This window comes from Aptenodytes forsteri, unplaced genomic scaffold, assembly GCF_000699145.1.
Source record: "Aptenodytes forsteri isolate BGI_AS27 unplaced genomic scaffold, ASM69914v1 Scaffold53, whole genome shotgun sequence".
Classification (NCBI taxonomy): Eukaryota; Metazoa; Chordata; class Aves; order Sphenisciformes; family Spheniscidae; genus Aptenodytes; species Aptenodytes forsteri.
In genome coordinates this window covers 14555770-14577687 of record NW_008795909.1, presented here as the reverse complement: position 1 = coordinate 14577687, position 21918 = coordinate 14555770, and the positions used below count along the sequence as shown (strand labels likewise).

The following is a 21918-nucleotide window of genomic DNA, read 5'->3' as shown; positions in this document are numbered from 1 at the left end:
TGTTGGGTTGACGGTTGGACTCGATGATCTTAGAGGTCTTTTCCAACCTCAATGATTCTATGATTCTATGATACTCGCAAGCATCTGGGGATGAATTCTCTGTTCTGGCTTTGGTGGTTCTTTTCCTTCTTTCCCTCAGTCAGTCAGTCTCTGTGGGTTACGTTGCACTGGAGGGCTGTTACTAGAGAGTCCCAGAATTAACTCAATCAAGAAGTCATATTAAACACTGAGAAGCTTGCTGTTGGGTTTTCCCAGTTTCCTTTGCTCACCAAGATAGTTATATCCTACCTCTAAAATACCGTTGTTCCAGAAAAGTCTGTGCAATGATTCATGTCTTCAGCAGGACAATGAGTTAAGGGACAGTTGCCATAAATCCAGACAAATGACTTCCTGAGTGACCTTACATGCATAATGGTGTTGCCATGCTAATGAACCGCTTGCTCACGGTGAGACTCGTGTTTTACAAGTGTTCCTCTCGTCTGCAGGATCTAGTCAAGAAGTTAATGGAGATGGTTAGTGTCTCTCCTGTACCAATCCAGCATGATATTATCACCAGTTTACCTGAGATCCTGGAGGATTCCCAGCAAAGTGAGGTTGCCAGAGAGCTCAGGTACAGATGATTCTGGTTTGTTGGTTTGGTTTTCTTTCTTTTTTGCTTTTTCCCCCTCTCGCTTTTTCTCCTTGTGCTTTTCAGCAAAAGGCACCATGTGTTAATGAAGGTTGCATCAGGAATGACTAAAGTAGTAGGACAACAGTGCATTTCTGATAACGGTAACATTCAGGGACACCTAGCACTGGCTTAGGACATTTCATTTGTGCTGTTATGCTCTTAAAGAGAGATCTAAATGCTCCAAAAGTGCTTTTATCCAAAAAATTATTGAACTCTTGACTACCTGAATACAGCATAAGTAGAATTCAGTTAAGTACTCATTACTTTTGCTGGATCAGTCTGTGATCAGTCACTTGGATATTACTATAGACAGCTTTTGATTTGGCTTGGAATCTGCTACAGTGAGGGTCAACATTGTTTTTATTAATAAAAAAAACCCACACAACACAATAAATGTGTGCATGAAGCAGAACTTTCTGGCTTTTATATATGTTTCTCAAGCATATTTACTGACCCAAAGAACAGGGGGACCTAATGCCAACAGCTATCCTCCCAGAGAGCGCTACCTTAAGCTGGCCCTTACATCTGTCTTTTTTTATAGTGTATTCATTTTACATGATAATTTTTTCAGTAGTCTTACCCTATATTTAATTATACACATCAGTGTTTCTAATTCTTACCGTTACACAGATCACTTACATTTATGCCGGTACTAATTATCTTTTCCCCCCTGCAGTCATTATTTCAGCCTATACCTGCAAGCAGTGCATCCTGTTCCTTGTACCCTCTCAAAAGTAATTGTAGCTTTGTGTTTCCGTTCTCAGCTTACTGTCTCAGCTTCTAGATAAAAAAGCCCCACACAATTAAATTTTTTATGCTAATCAAACTCCTCAGACTTCTGTTTTCTCTACTTGCATTGTTTCAAAGCTCAGAATCTAAACAGTATCAGCAAGGCATGTTTATTTCCATATTCTTAATAGCCTCTACCCATTTCTGATGTGGAAAAGTACTCATTGCTTGTTGTAATGAATTAGGGAGCATAAATAGAATTACCAGGAAGCTGAAAATGACATGTTTTTCAACTAACACAATTCAAGTAGAACTTATTGCTAGAGAAAGTTTATAGAAACTTACATGGCAGCCAAGAATGATCAGATGAATTTCAGGAAAGGAAAGTCCACGAGGCTGTTAAACACAGCTGCGGTCCCTTGGTCAAGAAGGTGCCAAACCACAGCTTGCTGGAAGCCAGACCAGTTTATATAGGAAGGATTTGTAAATACTTGTCCAATTCTTAGTCTGTTTGTTCCCTGTTGACCAGTGCTGGGAAAAGGACACTGAATTAAACGACTACCTGATTGGACCCATTGTGCCTTTCATTACATGTTTGCAATTCTTAGAGCAAATACTGTGACTAGGGGAGAGGTCGCACATGAGACGGATTCAATCTCTGGCTTTGGTGGCAGTCTCAGTTACACTTTGCTGATGGCATGTCCATGGGACAGAAGTGTGGCTAGAAGGTATCAGGCCCAAGTGATGTGTGTGGTTAAATCATACACCAGCAATCTCAGTAATTTTTTCTATTTATAGTGAACCCAGGACCTTCCAATTTTCAAGTTCTTGCTTGAGGTCTTTGTCCATGCTCCCTGTTTTTACAAGATTTGGAAAAGGTAGATTCTTCATATCTGCTTCTAATCAGCAACCATAGAATCACAATTCAGCGAGTTCAGAGAGGAGCGATAATTTATGGAAGAAGTTTTCCATAATGCCAGTGGCATATTTTGTTGTCAGTTTCACAGATTTTTTTTGCAGTGACCACAAAAACTACTGGAATCATACAATTTACTAAAAATCCATTAATGGTTCTATCAAGAGGATTATTTGTTTTCTTTTTCTTGTGTATCAGCTGCTTACTAAAACAGGGCAGACGGCTAACAGTTCCAATCCTGGATGCCCTTTCTCGTCTGGATCTTGATGCAGGCCTTCTGGCTGAGGTAAGAGCTTTTACTGAGCAGTTGAGCAGAACCCAGCCCCTGCTTAGCAACACGGGAGCTAGAGCTGTTTGGTCATCCAAAGTATTTTGCTAAACCTGACTTCTGTAGGCCTTCAAAAGTCCCAAGCATGCTGAAGTTGGAAAGGAGTCAGAGAAGCTAAAACTGTTTTTTGAAACATGCATGAGGGGGTTCAGTGAGGAGCAGAGAGAAGTTTTCTGGCTGTTACAGTATGCATTCAGAAATTTCAAACACAGTTGTTTTAGCAAATGCAAAAGCACTTTGTCCTGCTGGAGTAAATTTTTATTGCCCATCTTAAACCTGCTTATAGTCACTATTTCTTTTTTTGAGGTACAGTGACCAGACTAGACTGCTATATTCTAAGTAGAGACAGACTGGTGATTAAATAATTGCATGATCATAGTTTTTCTCTGCAGAATGCTGATAAAGGAGAAGAGATGATGTGCCTTGTGTCTTCTGGACATGCTGGATTGTTGCACTTCTTGCAGTTAGTCTTCTTACGAATAGAATAAAATTGGTTCATTTGAGTGCATTAAATACTATTTTACATAGTCCCCAAAGGCTAGTGCTGCATAACAGGCTACACCTCTTCCATGCTTTTCCCTTTTGAAAGCCAGTTAAAAAATGATGGAGCCAAGCTCTTCTTGGCAGTGCCAAGTGAAATGAAGAGGGGCAATGGCCACAAATTACAGCCCAGGATGTTCAGGTTGGACATTTGGAAAAATGAGTTAGGGTCTGCAGCACTGACATAAATTATCGAAGAGGTGGCAGGGGTTGTGGGGTTTCCTCCATCCTTGGATATCTTCAAGACTCAGCAAAGCTGAGGCCAGTCTGGTCTAGTACTCACAATATTCCTCCTCTGAGCAGAAGGCTGGACTATAAGCCTCCAAAGGTTCCTTCCCACTAACATAACTATGTTTCTGTGAACCATAGTCTTACAGCTGATCCAGTATTGCTTTCTCCTCAGGTGCGGCAGTCTACCATGACCATTGTGCCTTCTGTAAAACTGGAAGATTTGCCTGTAGTAGTAAAATTCATCCTCCATAATGTCAAGGCGGCAGACGCAGTAGAGGTACAGTATTTTCTCTGTACTAAAGACCAATAAGTTGTCTAATCCAGTGCGTGTTTTAAGACAGCAGTTGCTTCACACACAGAGGTGTATGCTTTAATGTTTTCAAGTAAAACTTTTAATATTGCCAAGGATCAAAGCACATGTAGAAACTGTATCTGTCCTTTGACGTGGATTTGGTTATGCTTTCAGGTATGAGAGTTGAAACCTCCTTTCTGCTGGCTATTGCAGATTTTTCTCATTTGTTGTTAGAATTATTTTTTTTTGGTGTAAACATCTTAAAGAATTGAAAGCAGGTCAAATTGTTGAGTTAAACTCTTAGACTGAAAAACTGTGGTTAGGTGGCAACTTTAAGCCTTTGAATTTTACCTAAGAATTTTGCATTGTACAGACCTTCTAAGGGTTTTAAATTCCAGAAGTATCCAACAGACCTGGGACTACAACTTGGTAATTCTCTTCCTGTTTTCTCCACTGAGTTCTTTTCTAAATCATGTTTTGGAAACATCCCTACAAGGGTGCTTCTGTTGGAGGACCGTTTTCATTCTAAGATGTAAGCTTCCTCGGTTTTTCAAGTTGCTTTATCTAAGGAAACATACTCAGAATATTTTTAAAATGAACCAGATGTGTTTTGTCAAGCCAGCCTTGCTGAACTATTGAACGTGCTTTTTTTCATACTTGGAGAAACCCTCAGCTTAAGCTAGATGTGGATTGTGATCTGCCCAAATCTTTCAGGGAGACCACTGTGAAAACAGCACGTGTATAACATGCAACCCAGTCTGTGCTGATCCACTACAATTTGATAGCAGTTAAATTGGTAAATGCGCATGCCCCAGAATTCCCGTGGCTGTCATATATCTTGCTCTGCTGCTAAACAGGATAAAACTAGTTCACAGCAACATACGGCAGATATAGGTGGGAATTTCATGGAGTAACTCTTAAGAAATCCTCTTCTGCTTTCTGCATGCATGTGCATGACAGTAAAGAGCAAAGTGTGGCTGGTTCACTTCCTAAGTATAAAAAAAGAAGTTTGAGCATGGTGCATAATTTGAGCATAAATGCTTATAAGTCTTTACAAATACATGAGGTTTTGATTTGTAATTTTAAGGTTATTCTGTGAGATTGTTTTCTTTTCCTCAGCCTTTTCTTTCCTCACATGTCACTGTGATTTGTACCGGGATTTTTGTTTTACAGGTGATTTCTGATCTTCGTAAGAACTTGGATCTGTCATCATGTGTTCTGCCCCTGCAGATCCTAGGTTCCCAGAAGAAGCTTAAAAGCCAAGTCCAGGCCAGGTACTTGAGCTGATTTACATGATTCTCCAAGGGTGAGATGGGACAAGAGAACTTCAGCTCTTCTTTATCTGGTCTCTCTGGCATACATGGTTACATACATGAGCCTAATTTATCCCAAGTAAAGGTGCTGGCATCTTTATTCCTTCCCGCTTGGTGCTAATATAACACATTTGTCAATCCTTGTGGAGCCAGCTTCCCCTGCCATGCATGTAGTTCCTTTTGAGCCATCTGCATCCATGTCTGCACGGGGTTATGCAACTCCATTTATAATAATGTTGCTGCTAGTTCATCTGTTTTAAGTTCCCTCCAGTATGTCTTTGGTTGATTCAGCAACCTCTGCTTCCACCCTTTTCTGAAACTCTCTTCTGAAACTCCCTATCCTTGCCAGAGCATTCCCTCTAGAGAATGGCTGCTTTAAGTAACTGCTGTGCCTGCTAGGCTGCCTTGTTCCTTTTATTATAGTATTTACAGTGACTGAGTCTCCTCCTTTCTGATCATTTACAGTTCTTCCGTGAGCCAAGTAACCACCAGCCAAAATTGTGTGAAGCTACTTTTTGATGTGATCAAGTTAGCTGTGAGATTTCAGAAAGATGTCTCTGAAGCTTGGATTAAGGTAAGATGCATGCTTCAGTCCTTGTTTCCTTATTTAATTGGACTCCTAGGTTAAGCCTGAGCCTTTCTTGTAATCAAGTGTGATGTCTAAAGACAAATGTTAGCCCTTCATTTTGCTGATACAGATTTCATTCTGTGTTCCAAATTAGCAGTGCTTTTTCAGGAGTCTGCTTTCTTCCTCAGTTACCAATTTCACAGGGCTTGCAAGATGGCGACTGGGCTCCACTGTACAGACCCCAAATCTTGAAATGCAGGATAAACCTAGTTCTACATGTTTACGAGAGAGTTTTGGAAAAAATAATCTTAGGGTTTTTTTCTATTTGCAAGAGAGCAAAAACATATACCCATATGTTGAGACTGAGCTGTGTGAAGCCTTAAGGTTCTTGAAAATGTCCAGCAAGAAATCGATATTGGCTGGTGTTGGGCTAAATTTAATTTTAAATTGTGTTTTGATGTAAACCATGAGACTGTTTCTTGTTCTCAGCCTTTCGTTGCTCAGTACCTTAGTCCCTTTTTCAAGCCTGATGTTATCTGAGAATGTCCTCGTACAAGCTGAATTTTCATGCTGTTTTTTTGTGCGCCTTCTGGATTCTCTGCTGTTGGCCAGATCCAGTTTGCTGGCTTTGATAGCTGTCCTGTTGTAGAGGAGAGAAATCTGTGAGGAGTATTTCTTTTGGTGTCTGCCTTTTTTTGATTTGGTTTTGGAATATGGTATCGTACTCTAGCATAACAGCTTTCTTGTTTTTGCTTTTTTTTTTTTCCTGTTAGGCTATTGAGAACAGCACGTCTGTATCTGACCATAAGGTAATACTTCTGACTCTGCACTTGTCTCTGGGAGTGTCCTCTTCTGCTGGTGTTTTCAAGGTCTTTCTTTGTGGTTGTAGATGAAGAGATTTTTCTAGTTGGAGCCGAAACTGCCAGTGATGTTGCATGGGTGGTTCTTTCGGTATTTGACTTGTTCCTAGTATAACAGCTATCCGTTTTCTTTGTGACTCTTGGTTCATCCCTTCTAAATCTCAAGGGACAAAGTTATCCTGCTTTAATTCTGTGCTGTTAGACTGATGAGGTTTTTCTGTGTTGGCTGTCAGGGCTTTTTGAGCTCTTGATTTTCTTCTCAGTTTTGATTTCAAAGTGTGTAGTTGTCAGGACTGCTTAATATCTTTTCAGCATAATGATTGGTGGTTGTTTCCTCAAAAAGGTTCTGGATCTGATAGTTTTGCTGCTAATCCATTCTACAAACACCAAGAACAGGAAGCAAACTGAGAAAGTACTGAGGAGCAAAATTCGACTGGGCTGCATGCCAGAACAGCTGATGCAGAATGCCTTCCAAAATCATTCACTGGTCAGTGCTGATTCTGCTTTGGGACTCCCTCTTCTCTTTTATCTCTCAAAGATCTTGTCAGATAATGATTTAACCCTGTGCTGCATTATTTATACTATTCCTGTTATGTACGCTTAGTTCTGTTTTTTAATTTTTGGTCCCAGATCAATCTCCCAAGGCACATGTCCTCTGTTGTAACTGTCACGTGGTTTTTTTAGAAATGAGCTTTCCTCAGAATTGGATGGGCTTTTTATTTTGGTGCAAAACCTCTCAGACTAAGAGATGTTGTCTAGCCCAAGATCTCTACTGTGTGTTCCAGACATGCTGTTGTCTCCCATAGTATTTTTAGAAGTTCACGTGTTTACGTGCAGCGTTTTTCAAGTGTAATGGTTTCTAGGTCTAAATATGTGTATATATATTGGGCATATGTTTGTAATGTAATGTAAATTACCATTTACTATGAGAAAACTGAAAAGAACAACGAAAAATGACACAGTGCTGCTTGTCGGAGCTAGAGGGCAGATGAGAAACACAGAGTTAAGAATTTAAAATTACTTAATTGAACTATAATAATGCCTTAAGTAAGCACGTTTTATTCTGAATATAAGTGGGTTTAATTCAGTTTTAGTTTAATTCCCTTCCAGAATAAGTTAAGATAAAGTAAATTAGGCCACTTTACATCTGAGTAAGAGCTTGTTGTTCAAAGGAGCTCTGTGTGATTAAGCTAACTTCAAAAGTTAACTTAGATTTTTCTGAGTATCTTGATGTAGCGAAGTCCTTCTGTTAAAGTAAGGCCAAGAGTGTGTCTGTCCTTGGCCTTTTATTTAGTGATACATTGCTGTAATGGGACTTCCCTGGTGTCACCCATAAAGGATGTGCTGCTGTGAGCTCTGCAGCTTTGCAGGTTGGCTTCTTAACCAATCTGTAAATCCTTTGTGTGGAGAAGGCTGGAGAAACCCATTCTGGTGTGCCTTATTTGCTTTTGTTGCCCGTTTGTGCGAGTGACAGAGGACAGTCAGAGAAGGCAGGAAAGCACCTACTAAACTAGGCAAAGCATTCGGGGTGAGCTGTAGCATGCTCTTTATTTAGGGAGCTGAGTGTGTTTAAAACGAGCAGCAATAATCTCCTCTTTTATGATGTCTACGTTTCAGGTTATCAAAGACTTCTTCCCTTCAATCCTAGCACTTGCTCAGACATTTCTGCACTCTGCACATCCAGCCATAGTCTCCTTTGGCAGCTGCATGTACAAACAAGCTTTTGCAGCCTTTGACTCTTACTGCCAGCAGGTATAGTGTGATGGATGCCATCTGTTTTATTTGTGTTTGCACTTTGTTCTAGAACGTATGTCATGATTCTTTAGGGGGAGAGGATTTGAGGCAGTTGGAAGCCTTTGGAGAGGGGTCTATGCTGTAGAGTAGGCCAAGCAGAAGATGGGGAACAGTCACAGCAAGACTCTGGTAGCAAGTGACTCAAGCACAGAGACTGCTGGGAAGAGCAGGGAGAAAACAGGCAGGCCTCAGAAGTGACAGAACGAAAAATACTTCTGGAGCAGAGGGGGCTGTGCTGGGTTTGCTGCAATTCAGAAAGCAAACAAGTTGACCGAGATCTAGCCAGGAAGTCAGGACTGGCCCCCGGGGTCACGGAGGAGATTTGTTCATAAATCCATATTCCTGTTCTGTCTTACCTAGTCACTTTGAGCATCCTCTATTTTAAAAAGCCATTGTTAGAGTTTGTATGGAAACTTCTTTCCCTTTCCTTGGATAACTTACTGTGATGAAAAAGTTTACATGGATTTTCCTCAGAGCTCTGACCAACTTGGACTCCTTCTGCATACTCTGAAATAATCACAGACTAGACTTTCAGCTCTGAGTATGAGTTCCTACAGACATGCTGACATCAGAAAATTTGGGGATTGAAGACAGCTCCGCACAAGCTTTTGAATGTATTTGCACTTTTTTGGGCACAGTATGTTTATAATTAAGACTGTTTCCAGTGTTGTATCCGTATTACTTATTACAGCAAACTTAACAAATAGACAAACAAAAAAGCAACTGGGAAAAGCCTGAGATGTGAAGGCATAAAATGTCATCTGCCACAAGCTAGTGAGTCTAGTAATATTTTGAGATGTTAAGAATTTCAAAAGAAGATGGCTGTATTAGCAATTAGTGACACAGAAAAGACCCAGAGCCACAGACAGTGTATGGGAGTGGAAAGAGATCCCTGTCCAGAAGTCAACTGAAGTAAGGCCATAAAAAGATTTTTGAAACAAAAATGTCAATTTTGAACAGCTGGTGATAAAGATTATTAAGACACTGGAACTGCTGAACTTAGAGGCACTGTATTCCTGGGTATGGTGCAGTGTTCTGTGCACCTAAGAAAATAGGGTAGATTTTTATCATCATATGTGATGGTAGCAAAGAGCAGAAGCTGCAGCAGTGTTAGCAAGCAGACAGGAAAAATTTGGTGAAGAGCTGCGTTATGGAATCGTGGGATCTTTTAGAACTGAATAAAATTCAGGCTCAAGGAGAAAGAATATTGTGGATATCAGGAATTAAAGAGCAAACTGAGAAGGGACTTAGAATAATGTGGTTGAGTTTCAGGATGATTATCTGTACTTGATCAACATATTCTATAGGAGCAGAACAGGGCAGACGTTTTTCTGTTGAGATTTCACTATGGTTTCTCTGGGGGCTTTTTCCTCAGGAGGTTGTGACTGCTTTGGTGACTCACGTGTGCAGTGGAAATGAGACAGAATTGGACATTTCTCTGGATGTGCTCACTGATTTGGTGATACTGCACACATCCCTTCTGATGCGCTATGCCACCTTCGTGAAGGTATGAATATTTCTGGGGGCATACTGCATTTCAGGACCCTTACACCACTTTGCCCCAGATCCAGAATAGGTCAGTACTTTTCAGAAATAGAGGTAATGGAACAATTCGTACCTGTAAAGCTATCTGTCTTAAGAAATGCAGTGGTCAGAAGTGAAAGGTATCTACTATGAAGAGGTGAGCTGTAAGATAGGACTGTATGATTTTTTTGACAGGGGAAATTGAGATAGACAAAGAAAAAAAGTTACCCTTCCCTGTAACTAGAGAATGCTTAAATTGCAGGCGTGGAATGACTCCCATCACGGAAGGAAAATGCTGTCTTTATTAACATCAGCTATTTCAAATACTTGGCAAAAACCTGCCCCCTTTGTGGACTGCCTGTTCTACCACATTGAAAGACTGACGGTACTTTAGCCAATATTTGAATCCTAAAACAAAACTCCTGGCAGGGATGGGAAAAGACTTATGTCCTAAAATTTAAAAGAAGAATGGGGAGAAAAAAATGGGTTCTTAACTCCTAAGAGTGACAAGCAGGGTCAGGCCTGCCCAGTTGCCTGTTTCCAAAAGTAGTAAAAGTGGAGACTGAGGGAAGAGCAAAACAGCAAGGGAAGCATGTAGCAATACTTTTCTTGAACACTTCCCCATCTGTGGTGATTTGTAGCTTGAGGGCATCCTGTATCTAAGAGCCCTCGAAGAGTATGGGTATGTGTATTCCTCCCACCCCTCTGACTTTTTTGATGCCCACTTGGTGTCGGTGGATTCTGTAGTTTAAGTACTCACTGTGGGAAAGCTTACATACTTTTTGCTGTTCAGCTGGTTGATTGTTAAATTTAAATTACTTGCTTAAAATATGCTAAAAAGGCATTAAGATCTGCCATAAGAATTTGCAATGCAATCTGTCACACTTTCGATGGGTATAACAGGAAGAAACGGGACTCGCCTGCCTCCTGGCAGAGGGAGGATGTAATAAGGACTCAGGGTTGAAAGTAGTCCTTGAAAGAGACAACCTAAAACTCCTGCTCATAATTGAATGCGTTGTCAGAAGTGCGATGGGGAGTACTTGTCCACAGCAATCTGCTGAGACCTGTTGACATTCCTCCTGGCCTTGTTTGCATGTTCTTGTGCTGGCAGATCATTTACAGATTACGGTTTCTATGGGCCGATTTTTGATACATTACCAAAGCTTGTATGTGAAACACACTAATCAATGCTCTGGCCAGACCTCAAGGTCTGGTAGTGTACCATGTTTGGCATGCATCTCAGAGGTGGTTGAGACACTAGCCAGTTACCTGTAAAAAGATCTGTAGAGCTGCAGATGCCTGGCATATTTGACACTGAGCTAGAGCCTCTCCGGCACAGAGAGAACAAGCAGATCTTAGCACAAGTCGTCTCCCCAAACAGCTATTTTTTTAATCTTAAAACTGGGTGAATTTTCTTGAGGGATGCAAAAGTGCTTATCTAATCCTGCCAAACTCGACACCTCATTTCAAATCCTGCTCGAGGTTGGCCAGTAGTAGGAGAAAAATAATGGCAGCAAAATGCCGTGTCAGTGGTAGGAAAGCTAGCGTGGCTCTGGGAAACAGTTGGACTGTTTTTCACTGAAGCACTGGAAGAAGAAATATTCTGAGAATGCCAGCCAGCCCAGAAAATTCCACCCCTAAATTGTTAACAACTTGACTGTTACAGGGCTTGTAATGGAAGTATTAGCAAAAAACCCGTAACATTCATTTTGTCAAATACTTTGAATGCTGTGACCAAACCTGTGATAGAAGATAAATAGCTGTCACTAATGGGATTGGAGCACTCCCAAAATGCTTTATGGTAGCCAGATTGTTCTTCCCATTCAGCCTCTGATAAAATGAACTGCAATAATTGAGGCCAGACCAATAGTTCTGCATTTATGTTTGTTTAACTCAAATGTAGCTTTTTCCTGCCTGTACAAAAAAGGTAAAGTTAGTTGGCTTCCCTGTGGTTGACAATTGGTGTATTATTGGGAACATGGAAAGGGATTCTTGATATATCTGAGCTAGTTTGTGGCTTCTCTCTTACAGACCATTTTAGACTCTACACAGAAACTGAATCCATGTCAGATCCGGAAGCTTTTCTACATTCTCAGCACACTAGCATTCAGCCAGAGGCAAGAAGGAAGCTATATTCAGGTAAGCAGAGACACAACAGAAAGGAGTTCAGGCTGTACCTAGGTTAACTTCCAGGTTAAGTTGCTAGGTTAACTTCCAGAGGTTTTGTTGTGCAAATAGAGGCCTCATCTATGAACAGTGATTGATGTCAGGATGTCCTTCAGCTTAAAATTCTCTTCTCCCCAAGTGGCTGCAAGCCAGCTTGCGGCTCCAGACTTTCCTACCCTGTATAGCAAGGACTCATCACAGTGACTGCATACCTCACATCTTTCCTGGAAAGGTCCTCTTCTCTTGCATATCTAAGAAAGGTAGAGTTGATAGTGACTGCCATCGGTCGCCTTCCACCAACATTTCTAATTTAACCTCCCAGTCAAAGTGGGACTGTCACCAACATGATATCAGGTTGGCTGTGGCTTTGTCTAGCTGAGCCTTGAAGACTTGCAAAAGTGTAAATTCAGCAGCCTCTTTGTGAAGCTTTGTTTCTCCATCACTTGGAAGCATTCGGAAAGCATAGTTCAGCTTCTTCCATGAGATATTAATCTCGATTCAGCTGCTTAATGTTTGTACACCAGAGACAATAAAGACACTCATGTTAGAAGAACTGAGCTACACAGAACAGAGGACTCTGCTGTGAAGTGGTAGACTTCACACCTTTTGTGCCTCTAGTTTAAACACGAGAAACTGTCAAACCTGGTCTGTCTAAATTCATATTCATTTTACACAGTATACCTTGTATGATTCAGTTGCAGCGTAATAGCGGTGGTATCAGATACCTTTGTCTGGATTTCTGGCTCCTTGAGCATGGCAGTGATCAGATAAAGATAAAGAAATACCTCGAAGACATTTATTCCACAATGGAGATGTCTGGGTTTAAAATCTTCCCATTCTTAAAGCTCAGCTCCTAGAAATTAGGACTATTTGTCTGTCTTTGAGTCACTGCGTAGTTTCTAGTTGTGGGTATGTTTGCACATGCTAGCTTGAGACTATAAAGGAAAACTGCTTTTCCTCTCTTCCTCATTGGTCTGTGGCATGTAAAACAGCACGTCTGTAGTCATTTCTTCCCACTCACCCTGTTGAGATGGAGCTCCTCACTGCCAAAATTTCCAGTTGTATGGTAGGTTTAGCTCCTTTCTGAACTGCTTTCCTCAGTAATTTCCCCCCTCACACCCCCAGGTCTGTCTGTCTTACATGCAACTTGTGAAAATTGCCTTGGCAACACACAAGATGACTTTGCAGCCCAGATGGACTAGCCATCAGGAAGAAGTGTTCTGCCTGTCACCCTCATAAATTGCAAAAAGAAGGGGAGGAGTGTAAGCTCTAGAATTTATTCTGGGCTGAGAGTTTTTGACTGTGGGGGTCCACGGTTGACAGTATGACTCTGTCCTCAGTGATACCAAAGACTCCAGGGGTAGATCACCAAAGAAATCAGTACCCTGGGAACCAAATTCCTCTTTGCCTTCTCTTAACTGTACTTCTAAAACCGATGCCTCTTGGACATGAGAATCTCTACAGGTGGATTAGGTGTTTGTCCTTGCGCTGCACAAGTCATTCCAGAGGCATCTTGCCTAGTGAAGGTCAAGAAAAGATGGCATAACCATGTACTGTCCTTTTCTCCGCTACCAGTTTGATCTTGTTGGCATTGGTAGTTTGTGTAGCATAACTCAAGCCTTCATCTCCTCTGTCTCAAAACCCCTCTCTGGTCAGAGCTTGTGCTTTCATGCAGCTCTCAATCACTGAGGATCTCTGTATGGGCCAACATCCTCCTTTGCAGGACCAGTAGGGAGAGTTAATAGGAATCAGTGCAATGAGGGCTGTTTTTATTTCATAATGTTTTTTCAGTGAAAACAGAAAATATCCCTTTGTCAGAGATGCTATTCTGGACCTCTTGGTGGCTGCCCTGTTTTAGCCTCTGGTCAGCCGTTCCATCCTCATCTCTCAGGATGACGGTTTTCTTGATTAGCATTCATCTGCCAGCAGTGCAGGTGCAGCTTGGATTCCTGTGGCTGATTTGGTACACGCTCTTCTGTGCTTTGCCTTCGATTTCTTCAGCAAGTATTATACTTCTCATCCAGAAGACTGGTCTCCCAACTTTCCTGAAGGATCACACTTCTACGACTGAGTACGCTTTGTGCTCTCAGTGTCAGGAGACCTCTTAGTCTCTCATTAGTGGTCCAGACTTTCTGAAGTCTTCAAAACTGTTTGTGCCCATTTTGGGAAAGTGCAGCCGATCACCTGCTTGACGCAGCTGTTGAAATAGAGCATGCTGCATTGAGACCTGCTGTGGGCTTACAGAGCTGCTGCAAAGGAACCTTTACAATTGTGCAGGGCACACTTGCCCACATCCAGGGGACAAGGGAGGCAGCATGAGAAACGTCTTAATCCCAGGTGTCTGGTATGCTGTTACCTACAACTTTCTTGGGACCTTCACCAAAAACTGCTCCATCCCTCAGCCTCCTGAAGTTGACAGTGTTTTGGAGGGCAGTTCTGCAGCTGTTGTTTGTATGTGAAGGGCTCCAAGACCATCTACTTTTTTCATATATTCTTCTATTAATTATAGATGAAACCTGGACCAACTACATGTTCTGTGTAGTAATTAGGGCAAAGTCAAAGCGAGTCACTGTTAATGCCATTTGCAGCCTTACCGAGAGTTGTGACCAGTATTTTCATAATTAAAGGAAAATGCAGAATGTGCATTCCTTTTGCAAAGCTGTAATCCCAATAAACCATCCCCCTGCCGCCTTCGGATATGACATTAAGTGAAGATGCCAATAGGATTGTGAGTGATGCACACAAGTACCTCTGTGGTGACACGGTCTGTGTCTTTCTTTTTAGGATGATATGCACATGGTGATCAGGAAATGGCTGTCCAGCACAGTTCCCAACCACAAACAAATGGGGATTATTGGTGCTGTTACCATGATAGGCAGCGTGGCATTAAAAAGGTGAGAGAGAATGTAGCAAAGATGAATTTAACATGCTTTCAGTTCAGACCAAACTGGAAGTGGGACAAAGAAAGGGGGGGCATTGCCTTCTTGCTCACGCACATCTTGGTCAAGTCCAGGAACTTAAAACTCTTCCCTGCAGACTGCGGTATTTGTTGTTACAGTCTGTTCAATACTGCTCACCTGCTGCTAATCTCAAAGGCATCCTGAATTTCCTGTTAATGCCTATTCATGGATGCCTTGACTAGCACCAGCAGGGACCTATTGCTTGGAAAAAAATTTGAACACTGTGGTGGACTGACTGCAGATCAGCTTTTGACACTAAGGATGAATAACCTAGTGTGCTCCATGTTTGAATACAGGGAAATCTAAAAGAGAAGCACAGAGAAAGATTGTTACTGCTGTGCTGGGCATTGGCATGACAATTTCCAATGTACCGTATAAATAATTTATGAACAACATTCATGAACCAGGCACACTCCTGATAAGAGCTGTAACAAAGATTAAAGCACCTGGAAAATAAGACACTGACTGGTGTTGGGAAGCGTTATGTAGCTCGCTGATTTTGTACTTCTTAACAAAATGCTGCTTCTGTTTATTACGTGAAGAGAAAAGCTCATCTTAGCTCCAGGCCCTGAGTCAGTGGACTTCATTATGGAGATGACAAGAGGGCTTTAGGTTTCAACACATTAGAAAAAGCATATCCTTGAAGAATACAATGAGTCTTGTCCTGAAGGTCCCAAACAGCAGCAGGTCTTTTTCTAATAATATTCCAAAGAACATCTTTTTCATGCATAATTCTCCAATTTCTGGAGAGAGAACCTTGTGTGTGTGATGGGTTTTGCCTTGTCTTAAGTGTTGTGCAACAAAAGCAAAGTTATCAATTGCTTTCAGAAATGAAGGAGATGGTAGTTCATTGGAGAGACCGGAGCTGAACAGCGAGCGTGATGGGCAGGTGAGTACCAAGAATGGGGCAGTGTGGGAGAGAGGGAGGATATGGTCAGCAAGGTGTGACTGGAAACACAGTCCTAGGTGAAGTAGCATGTGTGTAGCTTTACTGGGTCTGGGATTCTTGTACATTGACTGCAGAGCCAAGAATCTATTAAAAATTGTTTTAGAAAAACAAAGATCTATATTAAGATAGCACCCGCTGGTCTTGCCTACGGCTAGTCCAGGACAAGTAGTACTGCAGCCATCTAGTGCAAGTCTTCTATCCAGACGTTATTTCAAACACAAAGGAAAGAAACAGGACAATCTGCTTCAGTGAGCCAAAGACAACCTTCACCTTCCTCTCAGCTTGGCAGCGGTGCCTTTCAGGCCACCTGGAGAAAGCACTTCTGCTACACAGGGTTGGCCTAGCCTTGGCCTTTTTCCTTAATTCCTGTTGAAGAACTTTCCTCTAGGCTGGCACTCTATTTAAGGGTGGTCCTGGGCAGACTCTTTTGTGTTATTTCATGGTGGAGCAGGGCCAGGACCTTAAAAGACCCATGTTCCTTCTTAAAACTGGGTCTTTGCAAGACCAGTCACCATGGGCTGTTACCCTAGAGATGAAGCTTTGGATATGCCTCAGAGTAAATTAGTGTAAAAGGGGGAGGGACTCAAGGTAAAAGCTTAAGTTGTATGCATTTACCTTACCCATTTCTGCAGACTGCTCTCTCTTCTTTCAGCTTTCTACCTTGCTGGACCTTGTGGGCTTCTGCTGTGAGCAAAAACCAGAGGTCTTGGCTCTGTACTATGATGAACTTGCCAGTTTGATTGAGAAGCAGAAGGGGAATTTGGACTTGCAGCTCCTGGTACGTTGCAGAGTAGTTTGAACTTAATCACTTAAAAGAATTCTTCAGAAACATGATGCTTTCCAGGCATTGGCAGGACAGAGTCAATTTGAGGATTTCACTCCAGTCTGAGAACTTTTTTGTTTTGTTTTGTTTTGTTTTTGTTCTAGGCATGCTTAAGGTTCCTGTAAGAGATTGATTGGATACAAAATCCTCTTTCAGCTCTCTCAGCTTTTTTTGATTGTGGCAGATTCCTCATTGTGCTTTAACAGCTTCCTTTATGTGAACATTTACGTGACAACAGGGAAGCCTTTTAATGGAAATTAAATGACATTTCATAGCTTGCTTTTAAGATTCATAGATAAAAGTAGAATCTGAAAGAACTTTAAACTTGGTATTGAAATTGGCTTCTGGTCAGACTATTAAGGCTATCTGATGCCTAAGGACTTGAGCGAGCCACAGTCATTTATGGTAATAAGTAAATAAATGGTATTTATGGTAATAGGAAGAGGTTTGTGAAGGCCACTGGACAGGTCTTTCTTCTTGCTGGGGACTCTTTTTTTGCATGTGTGCTGTGCCTGCCAGGAGGGTAGCAAGCCATCTTGGGACCCAGGAGAGCACTGAGGGCTGCTGTGGAATTGATCACTCTTTGTGGCACAAGTGCTTTTTGCACCTGCTGGTTATGGAGAGGAGGAACTTTTTCCTTTGTGTTGGAACAAGGGAAGGCGACCAGAGAGGTGTGAAATGCTGGCAGTCACTCCAAACGCTCTATGCCTGGGGCTAGAAATGCCAGTCTCCTGAAGTCCAGCTGAGTGCTCCAAGGAGGAAAAGGAAGGAGGGTTTCTCATTTTTCCTTGCAAGACGGAAATGTAAAAGCAAGCTAAGGTTCTTCTCACAACTTTTGTGCAGATTTTTTTGGTCTTTTCATTGTCTGTTTGTCCAGTCTCTGTCACATCTATTACTTCTCCCTTAGTTGTTTCTAACAGTGTAAGCATGTGAAGTATGTAGGGGACACTGTGTGAAATAAAACTTTGCCAGCACTTTATAGCCATTTCATTCTGATGATCGGCTCTTAGGACAGAGAATTCCCCATGGCTGCTTTCCTCTTCCAGCCAGCCGCTCTGCCTCTCTGCAGCACTGCGGAACATGTAGACAAGCCCACGTCCAACTAGCAGGGAAGAAATTGGTTGTGCATGCTTAGCAATGTCTCCTGGCTTTGTCTCTAAAGGCAGGCCTTGGCTCTCCTTGCAGGCAGTGGGCTTCATTGCTGTGACTGTTCCAGGATACTTTTGCTTGGCCTTATCTTCTGCATTTTCCACTGCTGCTGTTGAAGCTTCCTTCACTGAGCCCCTTTGCTGAGCAGGTTTTTTTCCTTTCTTTATAGGACGAATTTGGGAAGAGTTTGGTGGAGGACTTTCCCAGTGACTTTGTGGTGGATCTCAGCCCCACAGTGGATGGGTATGCTAATCACAGGCTAAGTATCTGTAATGTTTCTGTCACTGAGAACTGAGTTTGTCAACAAAAGCTTGTCTGTCTTTCCTTGCAGTTCATTCTTGTTCCCAGTGAAGTCCTTGTATAATCTGGATGAAGATGAAAGTCAGGGAGCAATTGCTATTAACCTCTTACCACTGGTGTCGCAGAGCGAGCTTGGCAGGGTCACTGATGGAATGAGTAACCAAAGTAAAAGGTACTTTGACACTTACCTTTGCAGTCATCCCACAGTTAAAGGAGTTATTTTCATTTGGTGCACTGCACTGCTATCAGCCCGGCCTGCCAAAGTGCCTGATAAGGAGCTGATCAGAGAATTCACCAGTTTCCAGTGTTCTTTTCCTTCTCTTGCTGTTAGACATATTCAGATAGGTCTAGAGGCATAAGCTGGTTGGGAACTGGCAGTCTGTTCTGGCTCAGGCTGTTTGGGTGATCTTGGGTAAGTCATGCTGCATCTGCCTTGTTTCCCATCTGTCATATGAGAATAGTAGCTCTTTCTCCCAGTGTTATGGTGATATTGAATGCCATATTGAGATGGAGAAGCAACTTTGAGGTGGCAAAATTCGTATTTTGAGCAATGATTCTCAAATAGAGAGTCACTAAGGACTTAGTGTGTGTCAACAGTACACAATTTTTCTTGCCTTCAGTTGTACTTGGACAACATAGACTGTGCTCCAGAGCAAAATCACAAACATGCAGCCACAAGTGAAATTTGACTGAGAAATAAGGGCTTTGTCTTTGGAGAATGGAGCAGGAAGCATGTAAGAAATGAAAAATGTCTAACTAAGCAGTAGGGCATCAAAGTTAAAAATAATAAAAGGGTTTTTTTAACTGGCATCTTCATATCCTGCGTAATTTATCATCGTAAGATTTTGTTGAGATTTTAGTTGTGCTTAAAAAAAGACATGATCACTTTAAAATAAAAGAAAATATAGCAACTTTACATGCATCTATGGAAAAATGTTAATTTTCCTCACTCAGAATGTGAGCAGTGGCATGCTACAAAACATTCAAGGAGGTTTCTCCACTGCTTACAGCTGTTTTGCACAATTTCTTATAGTTCATTCTGAATTATTCAATTTTGATTTCTACCAGAAATAAATCTGACCCCATTTTTGTTCATTACAGCCGTTTTTCTGCCCTTATATGCTTTTCCAGAGAACTGGTGATTAGCAATTTTTAATTTTGTTTTTTTTAACCATATGGTGCATTTCTACTCTGTGTCGCTGGGCCTTGCAAGAAGCAAAATAGAAGACATAGGCAAGGTGGCATGGGGAGGACATAAGACATAATGGAAGAGTGATGGGCATTCTGAAGGTATATAAAACATAGAACCCACTCAATTGCTTTTTTTTTTTTTTCCCCCCCCAGAGTAGTGTCACCGATATGTCTGTCACCCTGTTTCCGATTGCTGAGGCTCTACACTGGAGAGCAAAACAGTGGAAGCCTGGAGGAGATTGATGCTTTATTAGGTATGGGAAATGGATTTTTATAAAGTCTGTCTGGCTGACTTGTTCCTGTCCCAAATCTGCAAAGAATTCCTGTAGTTGTAGGAAGAATTGTGCAGTTTCTGAAGGAGGCTGAGATGGTCTGTTGCCCACAAAGTGGAAGGGAGGCAGGGGAGACAATTGCTTTGTCTGGGGATGGAGTGGCTGATGAGGCTTACTCCAAATAGCCATTGGAATTGATACAGGCTTTGGTAAGAGACTTTGTCCATGCAAAGACCAAAGGATGGGTAGCAAACACAATCCAACACGTTCTCTTCCTGCTCCGTCCCAGGTTGCCCCCTGTACCTGACTGACCTGGAGGTTGAAGGGAAGCTGGACTCTCTGTCCAAGCAGGAACGGGAATTTCTGTGCTCACTCCTGTTCTATGCTCTCAACTGGTTTCGTGAGGTGAGTAGAGCCTTGTCTGCAGGTTCTGGAGTGGCACTGAGGAGTAGCATTTAAAAACACTAACCTTGGGCTTCAGGGGTGCAGTTGTTGTTGAAGAGTCTTGCCTCTTGGAAACCTTCTCCAGCAAGGTCCTGGTAATCCCTCTGTGTTCTTCTCTTCATTATCATTTATCCTTTATCCTGCTGCTAGCAGCAACTCGGCTTTCTTGGTCAGAGGCTCTAAGGACTGCCTTGCTGATGTGAGTTTTCCACCTGCTACTCAGCTGCAGTTTGTACTCTCTGGTGTATGAAAATCGGTTTTGCTGTTGCAGGGAGGATGCTGTAAACCCCAAATATATGTCTAAACTATGAGGTAATATATGTCTAAACTATGAAGGGAGCATCAGAAAGAAAGATCAGTCTCACTATGCTGGAGAGCAGGGGAGTCACCACCTGGTCAAGGGCATCGATTGTTGCCTTCTGCTTGGCATGTGTGAGGCTCTGCCTGCAGTACTGTGTCCAGTCTGGGGCTCCCATTGTCATTCTGAAGTGAGTCCAGCGGAGGCCACCAGGCTGATGAGGGGCTGGAGCACATGGCGTGTGAGGGGTGGCTGGGAGAGCAGAGGTTGTTCAGCCTGGAGAGGGGAAGCCAGAGGGGAGAGCATATTGTGGTCTTTTACTATGGTCTTCTGTTACCTAACAGAAAGGTGGTGCTCCACTTCCAGAGAAGCTCTGGGATCGCCTTTCTTGGAGATGCTCAGTGCTCCACTAGAAAAGGCTCTAAGCAACCTGTTTAGTTGACACTGCTTTGAGCAGGGTGTTGGAGTAGAGCCTTCCACAGGTCCCTTGCAAACTCAGTTGTGATTGTGTGCTTTGTTCTATACCTCTATGAGCTTACAGAAGGGTGAAATGCAGTGCCTTCAAGCAGATTTGGACCATGTATTTGCTAACGTCGATGGTCAGTGGGAATGTTCCCTGCTGGGGTTATTCTGATAACATGAGCTATGTCAGAGTTGGTGCGATTCCACATACCCAGTCCTCGCTGTTCCTGCTCTTCTCCCAGGACTGCCTCTTTCCTGGCAGACCTGGGAAGTGCCAAGGGGTCTCCAGAGCCCCAGGCAGCACAGAACCTGACAATGTGCTGTCTGCTAATTCCTCTTCTTCAGTTAATATTTGATCTGTAGGTATTGCTCTATTGCTTTTCGTAGATTGCACTAATTATGTCCATGTTCTCATGGGCTTCTGAAGAGCTTTCTTCATGCAGTCCAGATCTGGTCACACAGGCCACTTGTGCTGTGTTGTGTGCTTATTCGGGACTTGAGGATGTTATTTGGAAAAGAAAAAGTAGTAAAAGTGGGTACTAATCTCCCTAAGTCAGTGAGTTTGGTTTGTATCTCTAGGTTGTAAATGCCTTCTGCCAGCAACAGGATGCTGAGATGAAGGGAAAAGTTTTGACTCGATTACAGAACATCACAGAGCTGCAGAATGTTCTGGGAAAATGCTTGGCAGGTGAGTACGAAACATTTGTACATTCTGGGCCTGTGCCAGCTGTGAAGTGAAAGGGATTGGTTTAATGGAGGAAGTATATGGTAACACATACTGCATTTTTACAGAGGTCTAAGAGTTCATGCATGGACAGCTATTGTTTTCAATTTGTCTGAGTCCAAACTGTTCTTCTCAATCACCTCCTCAGTGACACCTCTTCGACTTGGCAGTCTGCCTAAGTGTGATGGACACTGGAGTAAACCAGCTTCTATCCTAAAGAAACAGTGTGTTTCTCCAGTATTCGGGTTGTAACAAGCTGTTAAGGGATATTATAAGAATCCACCGCCTCCAGCTGCTCTAGGCCCATGAATTCCTCCTGCCTAGCTGCTGGAGTCCAGCATGAAGACCCTGGTGTCTCCATCCCAGGCCAATGGGCACAGCTACACGGACTGCCACAGACAAGGGGCAGCCTTTC

The 21918-nt window shown here is 42.4% G+C and overlaps 1 protein-coding gene across 1 annotated transcript in view; it reads left to right on the top strand.

Annotated features, from left to right (window-relative positions):
* Positions 1-21918, top strand: part of LOC103903381 (Fanconi anemia group D2 protein) — a 57810-nt gene that overhangs the window by 11133 nt on the left and 24759 nt on the right. The window contains exons 8-25 of the mRNA XM_009284576.2: positions 486-610; positions 2514-2601; positions 3587-3691; positions 4880-4980; positions 5485-5593; positions 6361-6396; positions 6791-6934; positions 8065-8199; positions 9617-9748; positions 11797-11904; positions 14716-14825; positions 15720-15780; positions 16493-16618; positions 17982-18055; positions 18144-18284; positions 19457-19557; positions 19865-19980; positions 21359-21467. Of these exons, the coding sequence (XP_009282851.1) occupies positions 486-610; positions 2514-2601; positions 3587-3691; positions 4880-4980; positions 5485-5593; positions 6361-6396; positions 6791-6934; positions 8065-8199; positions 9617-9748; positions 11797-11904; positions 14716-14825; positions 15720-15780; positions 16493-16618; positions 17982-18055; positions 18144-18284; positions 19457-19557; positions 19865-19980; positions 21359-21467 (1921 nt within the window). The remainder of the gene's footprint in view (positions 1-485; positions 611-2513; positions 2602-3586; positions 3692-4879; positions 4981-5484; positions 5594-6360; positions 6397-6790; positions 6935-8064; positions 8200-9616; positions 9749-11796; positions 11905-14715; positions 14826-15719; positions 15781-16492; positions 16619-17981; positions 18056-18143; positions 18285-19456; positions 19558-19864; positions 19981-21358; positions 21468-21918) is intronic.